Source organism: Tachypleus tridentatus, chromosome 11 (genome assembly GCF_004210375.1).
Source record: "Tachypleus tridentatus isolate NWPU-2018 chromosome 11, ASM421037v1, whole genome shotgun sequence".
NCBI classification, from domain to species: domain Eukaryota; kingdom Metazoa; phylum Arthropoda; class Merostomata; order Xiphosura; family Limulidae; genus Tachypleus; species Tachypleus tridentatus.
The window spans coordinates 44,014,390-44,028,233 of record NC_134835.1 but is presented as its reverse complement, the minus strand read 5'-3'; the positions used below and the strand labels follow the sequence as shown (position 1 = coordinate 44,028,233).

At 34.0% G+C, this 13,844-nt stretch overlaps 1 protein-coding gene across 4 annotated transcripts in view; it reads right to left on the bottom strand.

Moving 5' to 3' along the window:
- LOC143232056 (synaptic vesicle glycoprotein 2C-like) overlaps positions 1–13,844 on the bottom strand; it is a 50,250-nt gene that overhangs the window by 19,814 nt on the left and 16,592 nt on the right. For all 4 annotated transcript variants that reach the window (XM_076467083.1, XM_076467081.1, XM_076467080.1 and 1 more), the window contains 4 exons: positions 12,719–12,930; positions 6,383–6,530; positions 3,268–3,448; positions 155–306 (listed from right to left, as the gene is read on the bottom strand). In XM_076467083.1, the coding sequence (XP_076323198.1) occupies positions 155–306; positions 3,268–3,448; positions 6,383–6,530; positions 12,719–12,895 (658 nt within the window). In that variant the 5' untranslated portion in view covers positions 12,896–12,930. The remainder of the gene's footprint in view (positions 1–154; positions 307–3,267; positions 3,449–6,382; positions 6,531–12,718; positions 12,931–13,844) is intronic.

The window sequence follows — 13,844 nt, the reverse complement described above, 5'->3', positions numbered from 1 at the left end:
CAGAGAGAAAAGTCAGTCCCCTGTATATAGCTCATTCAAATAAGCATTAAACGAAAGGAGAAATACGGAACAGAAGACAAATCCTAGCATTGGCAACAAAAAGCCATCACATTCAGATTAATGTAAAGTTTAATTTGTTTTAATCGTATCTCACCTGTTCTTGGTATTACTGCCCAAGCCGTAACCGAAACGATGACACCGCCCAAGATCCAAAATATGAGTAACCAACTAAGGTGCTGTCCTCTGTTGTTCTTAGGAAGAAACTCGCCATAGTAAGTGAATACTATTGGTAAGGACCCGCCTATACTAAACGTGTATGAGATAATTTATTTAAAGGAGAGAACATCTGCTGTTTATTGTAAATAAAAGTCCAGAAACACAGCTTTTCCAGTGAATTATTTTATTTCGACCACTCGAGTGGTCATTAACAAGTACTTTGTTGTCTACTGTATGAACTATTAAATGTATGTGTTTTCTTAATAGCAAAGCCATATCGGGCCATCTGCTGAGTCCACCGAGAAATATTAAATAGCTACATATACAGTTAAATGTTGTACAACGTTAAAATAATTACACGATAAATGATTTATTAAAACAAAAACCAGCCTTTAAATGATTATACATGTTTCGACATTCTTATCCCATCATCTTCAAGGAAAAACATAAAAACATATAGAATCATTTTAGGGCTAATTCCTGTTTTAATAAATCATGTATTTTAATTATTTTAACATTGTACAACTTTTCACTGTATGTATGTCTGTATTGCGCAAGTACCGGCTTTAATTATTTATTTGATGGTTGTGCAAGCAGTTTGTTCAAATTTAGAAAACATATAGAGTGGCACCTGTCTTTCGATTTGAATTAAGTTTTAGGTTTTGTTGTTGTCGTTAATCTAAAGAGTAAAGTTATTGCTTTTCAAAAAACGAATACTATAATCAAAGATTATCTAAGTACGACAGAAGCATCTACAAGTTTGTATGTGATCAATGCAATGGCACATACATCAGAGAAACGGGACACAAATATCATGATCAACAAACATAACAATCCCCCGTCAACTAGTTTATGAAGACAACGAAAACGACCTAGTCCGTATTATCAACTCTAAAATAGTACGTAATGAAAGCAACATTAATAGAAGAAACATAAAAGAAGCATCCATTTAAAATCAAAACACAGGTATTGGTTTAGTTTTTGAATTTTGCGCATAGCTACACGAAGGCTATCTGCAGCTAGCCGTCCCTCATTTAGTAGTGTAAGACTAGAGGGAAGGCAACTAGTCATCACCACTCACCGCCAACTCTAGGGCTACTCTTTTATGACCGAATAGTGGGATTGACAGTCACATAATAACGCCCCACGGTTGAAAGAACGAGCATGTTTGATCTGATGGTGATTCGAATCTACGACCCACAGATTACAAGTCGAGTCCCCTAACCACCTGGCCAAGTCGGGCCTACAGAGCTTTTAACATTACTCTGTGATTTATAAATTGGAACTAAATGCTTGCGCAACTTTCTAATATTTCATACAATAGACGATATTTTACCTGGTGAGGAGGGTACCAGTGGTCAAAACGTTGTTACAAAGTTAAAAAATAAAATAAGCTATCCACAAAGCTGTGTCTCTGGACTTTTATTCACTTTATAAAACCACTACGATTTTCTATGTTTTGTTAAAGGTTAAGATATTTAAGCTATAAAAGTTAATAAAATAAAGTGGCAAATAAGAATATTAGTACACTGGAATTAATTTAGGTTACCTTAATTGTGAAAATAACAAAAGTATAACACAAAAACAGCATTTTCATTTTAAAGCATGGGATCTAAAGTGTTGTCAATTTAATAAAAGAAAGTATGAGTGTTTTATTTACCTTAAAGTAATGAAAAGAAGCGTTTTAGTAAAGGCACTGAAGGAAAAAATCTTTATAAATCCCTTTCTATCTTGTTTTGTTTACAAGAATAATTAGTAAAATCAATTTTTCCCCTATCAAACTATTATTTTGTTTTTTTAATTTCGTGCAAAGCTACACGAGGGCTATCTGCGCTAGCCGTCCCTAATTTAACAGTGTAAGACTAGAGGAAAGGCAGCTAGTCATCACTACCCACCGCCAACTCTTGGGCTGCTCTTTTACAACAAATAGTGGGGTTGACCGTCACATTATAACACCCCTGCTGCTGAAAGGGCGAGCATGTTTGGTGTGACTGATTCGAACCCGCGACCCTCAGATTACGAGTCGAGTGCCTTAATTCCCTGGCCATGCCGGGCCCAATCTATTATTACGAGCACATAGAAGAATTACAAGACACCTTGTAACAAAAAAATTAAACAGAAAGGATGACGTCAGTTAGAAGGTAGGTTGTCCTCCAGTGGCATAGCGTCATGTTTGTTAAGTTACGACACTACAAACTGGGTTTCGATACCCGTGGTGGGCAAAGCACAGGTAGCCCATTGTGTAACTAGATTAGTGATTCTCAAACTGTGTAACATGGAATTAATGTTGGCGACATGCGAAAAAGTAACGTAAAAATACAGTTTCTAATAAGCCTTTTTTGAGTTTTCCACGTGCAACAACTACATTTTTTCCACTTTTTAACTTACCAATATTTCCTTTCCCTTCAAATTGGCAAAAAAACTGCATCACATATTTTTCAATTATATCAACGAATCTGTTTCATCAATAGATAAGTCTTACAAATTTGATTTTTGCTACTAGGTTTTTAGTTTGTTTTTAGAATTAGGTCTGGGTTCGTTCTAAAACCAAGTTTAACAAAACGCGTACGTGAGTTTTAAAAGTTTGAGGACCGCTGAGCTAGATTAAAAACATGTAAGTCAAAATAATATGCTTCCTAGCTTTACTAATTCAGATATGAGCAATTGTTGGACGTGGTTTTCCATACAAAGTTTTTATCTTACGTTTCGGACCTGTAGGAAGAGTATAAACTTTCTTTACTTATATTCAAATTTTTCAAAATACAAATTAATCCTATCGACGATAAAGAAATGGGTATAGTAACTGCTTAACACATTTAGAAAGTTATATGTATTAACCTCATACATATAAGGTTATATATGTATAACCTATAATGTATACAAGGTGACTACAGAGTTTTAAGTTACCTATCCTGTCAACATAATGAGTCTGTTTTGTAGATTTAAATGGAGATTTTTTGTATATTGTCAGATAATCGAATACACCAAAGAGAATGACAAACTGCACTTCGAATGTTCTGTTTACAAAAACAAACAAGGCAAGAAACTTACCCAATTCCACTGCAAAGACGAAACACCACGAAAAAACCATAATTTGGCATGAATGCTGTAACTATGGCAAAAAATGCATTGGTGGTTAGCGCTGAAATAAGAATTCTCCGACGACCGATTTTGTCAGCTAAGTGACCCCACAAAACTCCACCAATTATCATACCGACAAATGAAACACAACCTATAGACGTATTTCAAAATTCAAAGTGAAAATTCTGAGTGAAAGAATTACTCACTTTTGTATGTGAATTTTAAATCTACTAATACGAAATTTAAAAATATTTAGAGATAAACATATACTCCCAGTTACTGTCACACCAATATATATTATACATATATACTCCCAGTTTATATATATTTATAAAACTATAGGAAAGTAAACTGTGTAGGAAATAATAATGATATTTCTGTAAGAATTGTATAAGTGAAAGAGATTTTAATAGACAAAACAGATAAAGAAATAGTTCAGAAAAAATAACTTATAACTATGCTGAAATTAATCATTATAAGAGAATGGTAATAAATAGCTTTACATATTCTGAAAGTAATAAACAAATCGAGTGTCATCTAATTTGTTTAAAACAAATTTTAAATATCAGATAGTTTACTGGAATATAATTAATCAATAAGATTTTTGTGGGGAAACTGAAATGCGGAGAGCGATTAAATTATTTGAAATAGAGGGTTAAAACCTTAAAAACATAAAAACGTATGAGAAAAGTTAGAAAACAGCATGTTAAATAACGATATTAATATAAGATTAAAAAAAAAGATGTGGAATCAAAACACAAAAATGGCTAATTTATTCGAAACTGTTTTCGAAAGTACACACGGCTTGGTAATAATGTGGTATGGATACGTTTTTAATAGCAAGTAATAAACAGCTGAGTATTGACTGTACTGAATGATGTAGTTATTTTGGTCACATAAAGATAGACATTCCGTGTAAAAATGATCTGTTATTAGAATACAAAACTAGATCCATAAACAGTATATTTTACTGTGATATACATATGAGCGAACTATACAAAGGTGTGAAGAAAGCAAAACATTAAATCTCCCTGGTATTAATGCATAATAGAAGTGTCTATATCTGCTAAGGAACGAATTATGGTCTCTCTTTATTAAAGTTTCTACTTAAGACTTTGGTAAGGTGATATATTCTGCCTTTTCGGACAGTCGGTCATACTGTAGCTTTTTTTTTTTAAATTGAGTAAAAAAAGTCCAGAAAATTACACAAGTATTATTTTGTTGGCAACTATAGCAATGTATAGAGGTTAAGTAAGTTATATTACGGCAATTTTAGACCTATGTTATTGCAGCTTATTTCGTCACGTCTTATCATACCGTATCTCACGACATTGTACATTTACAATAAAAAGCCCTACAGCGTAGTTTCTACAGTAAGAAGTTTTGTCGTAAGGCTGTCATATTTAAGCAACATAACTCCTCTTTGCTTACTTTCCATAAGCCATCTAGTGTACAAGAATAACGATTTTCAGCACCTTTTTCAACAGTCTGATCACAGAGAAGTCCATAGGCGATGCAACCATCATCTTTATCTGCGCGTCTTTGTTTAGAATGTCACGAATATCCATTGTATAGTATTTTATGGAAGCAATTTGTGTAACTGTGACTTTTGTTGCTATTCCAGATAGATATTCTCCTTTTTTATCTAGTAATACCGTTGCCTGGAACACGTGAAGGTGTTTGTCACTGACCTTTGCATTTATAGATTCTCAACTGTTAGAAGATGCCAAAACATACGACTTGTTAGGACTCTCTGTTCTGGTTGATCCTGTTACCCCAATTTGATCCATATGCCTTTTTCTCCAATGCTATTAAGTAAATGTGACATTTTCGTCTTGGAAATGCTAAATCCTTGATCTCAATACATCTGTATGATCTGAACACATGAACATGTTGCGTTAGAAAGGGCTATTACATACTCTTCTCCCTATATGATCAATTTCTTGGTGGCATCATATCATCTAAAACCACGAAACTATATGAAAACGTAGTTCGGATATACGCCCTTCCATTGTAACTTTATATGGGCTGTGATTATCAAATAATTGATAATATAACTGATATACAAAATTGTTTTAATATAACGTACTTAGCCCTCAGCATTTGCTCAAGTTATACATATTATAATATTAATTATATAACAAACAAAATAAAATGAATTATTGTTACTAATATATCTTAGAATAAGAAAGGACAATGTCAGCTAATAGAGTAATTATAAGGCTTTAAATATCGAATTCATATAAATATATTAAATTATATATGTATTCAGACCATAATTTAAACACAAAAAGTTAAGAATTACAATATTTTCTGAATGGCAGAAACTTCGGTGTTAAAATACTGTTGTTTTTTGACACACATGAACCACTTTTACTAGCATATGAAAGTAATGTGTAGGAAAATGTTTGAACTATGGAATTTCAGCCGATTTCATAATAAATGTTTATAATTTACAATTAGAATCAGTTTAGGTGCTTCAGTTGTTTCAGTGAGGGAGAAATGTGGAAGATTAAGATTTGAATAATCAAGTATTGGATAAAATTATTAAATGGTAGCGAAGGCAAGTGGGAAACTATGTTAGATAGAATAAATGATAAAGAAGAAGAAAGGAAAAGCAAAAATTGTAATAAAAAAGATCTAAAACTCAGTTCCTGTAATATTTAGGGAAACACCTTATTAAAAATTGTACAGAATTATTCAAATAATATGAACAAAGGTTAAGATATTATGCATAATACGAATGATTAATGGAATGACAAAAGTTACAATAATACTGTACATACGATTAAAAGAATAATTGAAATAGCAAAAGATAAACTTAACGGAACTACTTATAAAATTTAAAATATGTTTTGTAGGTCAAGGTTAAACATTCACAATAAGTTTTTAAAAGATACAACAAAATATAATAATCAATTTTACGTATTTTGTTTTTTATAATTATTTCGATGCTGTAATGCTTACATTTTTCAAATACTATACTAGAAACCTTATAACTCAAATATTTGACTGTTAAATTCTATTTATGGCTATAAGCGCAAATATTTATATTTTGATAATTTCATAAAGTGACTTCACTTACTCAACCATTCCTTTTGACTGTAATCCATACATAGATTTCGTTCAGCGCTTGGCATAACGTACGCTACGATTAGTATTTCTATGGAATCTGCAGCTAGGCCTAGCCCAGTTATGAAGAAAAGAATCCACTGGAATCTTCCAATGCCTGCCTAAGGTTCATGAAACAAAAGCAAACCTTGCAAATTACTTTTATAATATCAAAACCTGATTTTTAACGTCATAAGTCCTCAGACCTGCTGCTGAGCCACGGGCAAGGGAGGAACACAGAAAAGTAAAGTAACAAATCTTTCACAGTTACTTCACTCTTTTTACCTTTCGACTTTCTTAATCGTTGTTTTCAATGCATTATCATTATTATTATCCATTGCCTTGTTTTACCTTTATTTTCTTAATCTCACTAACATGAAGTGAGTATGTAAGGCTCTTATTTATTTTGAAAACTGCTAAGAGGATAAAAATATGATAATCACCTGCCTACGAAGTAGTTTCAAAAGACATTAGTCTTTGGAGTGCGCTTTAGTATGCGAACATAACGTGTTTTCCATCCCTCTTCACCTAAATAGTGTCTACAATTTTTATGTATATAAGCGTGTTTAGTTTTAACAAAGAAAACTGGTCAGGTGGAGATGGGTTTCTACTGCCGTTGTGAGTTCTAGGTGGCTCATCTATAGCATTACAGAAATATCATGAGAAAGATTTCTGTAGATTTCAACACAGATCTCTTTCCCACTGGCTCAGTGGTAAGTCTTAAAATTTATAACAGTAACCCCACGTTTTGATACCCATGGTGGACACAGCACAGATAGTTCATTATGCACATTTATGCTCAATAACAAACAAATACATTCTGTCAGATCTTTTCGAAAGCTCTCAGACTACATTAAAAGTCTCGTCCTTCATTTACATTCGTCAGTTTGATTAGATTGTGCCTAAAATGAGATATTTTTTTACTGTGCTCATTGTCTTCTTTTTCATAGCTTAAAGTCGTTTTCTATTGAACCTCTTGTTACTCTGTGAATTTTACCCAATTACTCTGAAAGAAAATAACTGCATCTGAAAACTTCACACAGTAAATAGGTAGCTGATTTTGGTGTCATAACCATATAATTTGTATTTCTCCTGATAGATGTATTCCTCTGTGATTTTTTTAAGTTTAAGGCTTCATACCTTACAAAATGGCATTTTCTACAAATTTAAAGGGCTTATATAGTCATTGAAGGTTGATGGCTGTCACAGAGTTGTCGAGATTCTGGGAAATACTCTTTTAGATGTTAGAACTTTTGTTAATGTCACAGAGGCTTATGACTTCTTTCTCATTGTGGCTAAAGATGCAGGAGAGAGGACTATTGGAATCTGTTACACCTATAATGATCAAATGAATTCTACACCTGAGGATCAACGTATGACTGAGAGTTGTGGTGGCATGCAGTCTGGTGAGTCCAAGACTGAATAAGGAGATATCTACAAGAATCTTAAGTAGTTGCCAACCACAGTACTTCGACCCAACGCTGGTTGATGATAAATGAGACCAGCTGACAGAGAAAGAAGGGCTAGAAGTATCTCATAATGTTTGCTAGCAGATGACGAAGAAAGAACTAACTGTAGAAATTGGTGATTTATTCGGCAGCAGTGAACCACTCTGTGACAAGAAGTACACTGTTAAGACAATAATGGGTCACAAATAACGTTGGATTATGCAGAACTGATAAACAAGCTGGCCTTAGTAATTAGTAATTGTATAAAACGAGAGTAGAGAATAAAAACTTATCCAAGTGAAATAATCCCCCGATTAAGCCCATTAAACTACACTCTCGATGCTTAGGACGTCTCAGCCTGGCAATGGCTGAGAGACAATATGAAAAACTTCTGTGTTACAATCTCATATCACTGTAAGCAAGGCTAAACAAACCTCTCCTGAGGTTTAAGGGTGAAATGAAAGAGGTCCTAGACATTTTAAAGATTTTCAAGTAAGTCAATGCTTGGAATAATTGGAATCAAAAACAAGCTGTAAAGTGCTTGATTTTATGTATGTATGTTCCTGCTATTGATTCTGTTGAGAACTTGAGTGAGAAACAACTCAGTCACTGAAATGTAGCTGAATTGAATCAATGTTTCAACCAAGTGGAGAACGGGGTTTTCTGCCAGGCTAAGCTAGAGGTTCAAGAGAGGGATCCCACTGAAAGACTGACTACTAACGTGGATGGTCTGTGTCATTTGTATGAGAAAACACACCTGCGGTAATTTTCGTGAATCATGAGGATATACTTATATACAAGCTTATCAAGTGAGACACTTTCTAAGGTAATGATATTTAAGATCATAATATGAAATAAATTGGAGGAGATAAAGAAGGTTTCAGCAGCAGTTGCAGTGATTAGATCTTGGAAATGAGTGCATCTTTCTAAGCCCAAGCTACAATAGCTGTGAACTAACAACTAAAATATCCCACCTCTGTAGTGTAGTGCTACTGGATACCAATGAATGGCAGGGTTTTCCTTGCTCTTCTATGATGTTTATACTACAGCTTAAATCAATGGTGCCACTTCTCAGATATCGCACTAGAGAAGGGGGCAAAGTGCTTGATTTCAGTGTATGTGGTGGTAACTGGATCGCTTTAAAGTAAAATTACCATATTTTGCCAGGAACCTGAGGCTACCAGTTCTCCTTCCAATTCAGCTGCAGGTGATTAATAGTGAGTTGTACCTGCTGCTTTTTTTTAAAAAAACAAATGGAGTCTAGGTTGGTTCTAGTCATTGGCTTGGAGGACTACAGCAAACAGCTTCCACAAAAAAAGTGGTAAGTCAAAGCATTCAGATCTAGATAGTGCTTGGTACAGAAACAAGAGATAGAGTTCTGGATTTGTACAGGAACTACCAGAACACTGGTTGATTTTGCTGTGTATTAGGCACTCCAAATGAAGACATCACTTCAGCCATATAAAAATGGTTTTATTCGAGCAAAGGGGGATAATTTAGATGTGATTGGAGAGACAGATCTCCAACTATCTCTAGGTGAATTTAACCACAGAATGAAAGCAGTCATTTTGACTCTGGTTCTGGCAATAAAATTCTAAAAATGATATGACTATGAAAATTGCCAGCCAATTTTGTCTGTACAGCAAGTGCAATGTGTCTACCAAAATGCCATCCAACATAGCCAGCTCAAACTCAGAAATAATGTACTGCAAATATGTATGTTATGGAGGGTATTGTAGTACTTCTGTTCACACAAGTGATATTCCATGATTTACTATGTTGGTCTAGTGTGTTTGTATCATGTATCATGTATAGTTTTGTCTAGCTTTAGCTCAAAGTTATTTGTCCAACAAAAGATATGCGTTTGGAGTTATGCCGCAATTATGGGCAGTTAAATATTCAGCTTCACGTTGGAATGGTCATCTGTAAAGTGAACAAAGAGAAGGTGGTTCAGTCTAGTGTATGAGTGAATATGAGATTCTCAACATATCTATACAAAATAAGAAAAATTTAGTGAGCCAGCCAGGATTATACAGTGGTAAACGGCGGTGAAAGAAGAAGTGAATGATAACAAAAATAGACCTACAGATGCACAACTGTAGTGGTATCGAAAATAGTTTAGATGTTACAATTGCGCTATTTACCATGTCAGCTGATTTTGATAAACGGGTAGAAAGAGGTGAAGGACTTTGGCTAAAAGATAATCTCCTAGAACTTGTTAAACAGCAAAAAACTAGAGAGAGAAGAGAGAGGAGGAAAAACGGAAAGGAAGACAGGCTGAAAGAACAAAAGGGGAGAAAGAAAAACTGGAAATAGAGGGAATAAAGCATAAACTGAAGCCACCAAACTCACACAAGAGAAAGAGAAAGGACACTAGAACGGCAACGGGGTCAGAGCCAGCCAACCCTAGCTGCCTAAATTTGATGAACAGAAATACTACTTGGGTGATTTTCTGCAGAGATATAAAAGATTCGCCCAAAGTCAAATCTAGGACAAAGGCAACTGGGCAACCTGTCTCAGCCCACTTCTTACAACAAAAAAAGATCCGCAAGTGTGTGCAGGCCTTGTTGAAATGTTATAAACTTGCTGAGAAAAGTTTTTACTGCAAATTCAAAAAAGTCAAATCTGACACTGGAGAAACTGTATTTCAGTTTGTGGTACGCCTATGGCAGTACTTTACAAGGTGAACTGACGTGACCAAATGTGGCAGTAGTATTTAAGAATTGGCAGCATTGCTCATACAAGAACAATTCATGATCACGTGTTCAACTTAAATGTCTCTGTTCCTAAAGGAGAGAGAGCAATAAAGGACATGGACGAGATGATTAAGCTGGCAAAACAGGGAATAATAATTGACAAGTTAAAGAATAATCAGTTAAAGTTGTTCCAGGAATAGCTGATAAGAAACAAAATACCCCCAAGAATGACAAGAACGTAATAGAAAAAAGAGAGAAGAGATGCTGTATATATTGATAAATGAAACACATCACAAATGAGTAATCTGTCATGCAACATAAAGCAGCTAGAGCCACCCACAAAGATGGTGTTGACAAGCAAAAAGTGACTAACATCATAGATTCTGTTACCAGACGAAACAGAATTGAAGCAACACATGAGATTTACCCCAAAAAAAATATGCGCTATCATTATTATTAAACATAGGATGATTAATAGCCAGAGTATTGGATAAATATCAAGAGGTGCCAATAAATCACAAGGTACAAGTAGATGAAGGTCATGTCAATTACAAGAAAGTGAAGGTCCTACGAGACACTTGGTGCAGAAGTGAGAACCAGTCTAGTATCTTATGATCAGATTATTGGCAAAATACATTGATTTATTGGACAATGAAAAAGTTTGGCATAGCAAAAATACAGGTGGATAACCCGTAAATCGTGAGAGACCGTGAAGTAATGTGTATGAAGGCAGTAATATTTGACTTGGTGATTGTGAACATACTGGACAAGACGAAAGGAAAAATACTTACAAAATAGAGGACTGGAAAGCAGCTGTAATGGAAAAGCTAAACACGGAAGTCAGAAGGACTTCTATGACAAGAAGGCCGAGAATTGATGTTTCAAGGTCGGACAGAAAGTCTCAGTTCTGGTACCCATAGACAACAATAAACTCACCATGCAGCATAAAGTACCGATTAAAGTGTCGGAAGTTATCAACAGAATGTGCTATAAAGTGAAAATAGAGGGGATAACAGAAACTACCATGCCAACTTGTTAGAGAAATACATTGAGCGGGAATAAGACTTAATGGATGCAGCTATTGAGGCACCGATACTGTAGGTGTGTCTGTGTATAGACAAAGAATCAGTAAACGATGTCATAGAAGGTGAAGACCTACTAAGAATAAGATCATTGGGTGGATATAAGATGTACAAACACATCAGTGAAGAGCTGAATGGCAAGCAAAAGAAATAACTACAATATATACTGTGGTAGAGATCATATGCAATGAGAGACTAACATAGGAATTGTAAATATTTATACACAATATATGAGGAGACTTTGTGTATGTACTGAAAACAATTTTTGTATATAGTGAAAAGAGATTGTAAATATATTTCTTACAGAGGGACTTATTGTTGGATATACAAAACTTTTCAGTTTAAGAGTTATTATTTAGTTTATTTAAAGACTTAATGTTTAATGATTATTTACATTTCCTAACAAAAATGTTAAAAGCTAAATATTTTAAAAGAAAGAGTTATAACAAGTTTCTATATGTTATATAAGATAATTATGGTAATATCATGACTACAGTAAGGGAATATTTGCGACAATGTTGTTGGCTAAATTATAGGTTTATATTCATACGTATAGGCTTAAAAGGTACTTTTCGGCATGTTTTAGGCAAAAAATAAGGAAAATAAGGTTTTCATAACAGCTACCACACATTCTAAGAATTAAAAATGTTATTTTGATTTACTTTTTTGCATCTACCTAAATTCGATTTTTTCTACACTTAATATTTCACGTGAATATTTTGTAGGCTAATTGGAATAAGAAGACCTAAGAAATTACAACAGATGAACAACACTATTTATCAGAATATGTAACTAAATCACGAAAGTAAATTTTAAAATTAGAATATAAGATTGCATTTGAACAGACCTCGTCGAATTTATTCCGAAAATATATAGTTTTTACTTATTATTCTGTTATCTAGTAAAAGATATAATAAATTTACAGCATTTTCTAGCGAGACGACAGTTATTGTTTTTTGTTCACCCCCTCTGTATATACATAATAATGAGATCGACGAAAGATAATCATTATTTAGTTTATTAATATCATAAGAAGTCAGCCTACAAACATACAGGTAATTCCTATCTAGCTGTATAAAATTACCTGAAAAATTGCATCTTCGTGAAATTGTGACAAGATTGAAACGTTCGTGTCAACATAATCCATCTCCATGTCTTGATAGTCCTGGGAGCAACCACCTTCTTCAGTATAAGGCCTGTGAACAGGCGCTTGACCAACTAAAGACACACACTCAGAGTCTTTAGCCAAATCCTGGGCCATATTCGTTAATTCAGCTCTTAGATACAAATTTTTACCTGTATTTGGAGGAAATGATAATAAAGATGTTTCAGGAACACGTCTACATGTAAAATAAACAGTTGTGACAAATAATTATAATGACGAGAAACTCAGTTGAAGTAAAATTATTTTCTGAAGACAACTGGTCAGGGTATTAAAACTTAATTTTAAGAAAGATGTGCCCGGCAATGGTCAGTTGCAAACTCCCTTTGTTAATCTGAAGATGACTTAAGAAGGTCAAAATATTGTTCGGTACATTATTTTAATTAAAGCTTTAATATCCACACCAGCTGTCTTCAGAATACAGAGATGCCAACTATTTCAAGTGACTGAGTGTAATTATTGTAGACAGAGCCCTTTATCATTTGTGGCTACTAGGCTTGACCAATGTCTCTAAGCTGTTTATTAGTATATTATTATTATAACTATTATTATTTATTACTGCTATAGATTGCTCATTTATGACTGTGTTTTGCGTATTTAATAAATAATTTTTTTAATTATTTTGAAATTATGTATTTTATTTAGTTCAGAGTAATAAACATACTGATAAAACAACATTGAACATGCACAAACAGTAAGCAGAAAAAGCCTTTAAGCCACAGAAAAATCGATGTGACAAATTGTACAAAACGCATGACTGTCACTGACTTTTGATGCAATGACCGGATAGTTTGCACTATACTCTTTCCTAATTTTTGATTCACAGTTTTAGTCCTTTTAGATTTGCCAGAAACAAGACAATCTGGTGAACGAGGCCTCTTTTATTCCATCTTGTGAACGATCGCATTGGTGTTTCTATGCCGCTTAGATTTGTTTGTTTGTTTTTTGAATTTTGCGCAAAGCTACTCGAGGGCTATCTGAACTAGCCGTCCCTAATTTAGCAGTGTAAGACTAGAGGGAAGGCAGCTAGTCATCACTACCCACCGCC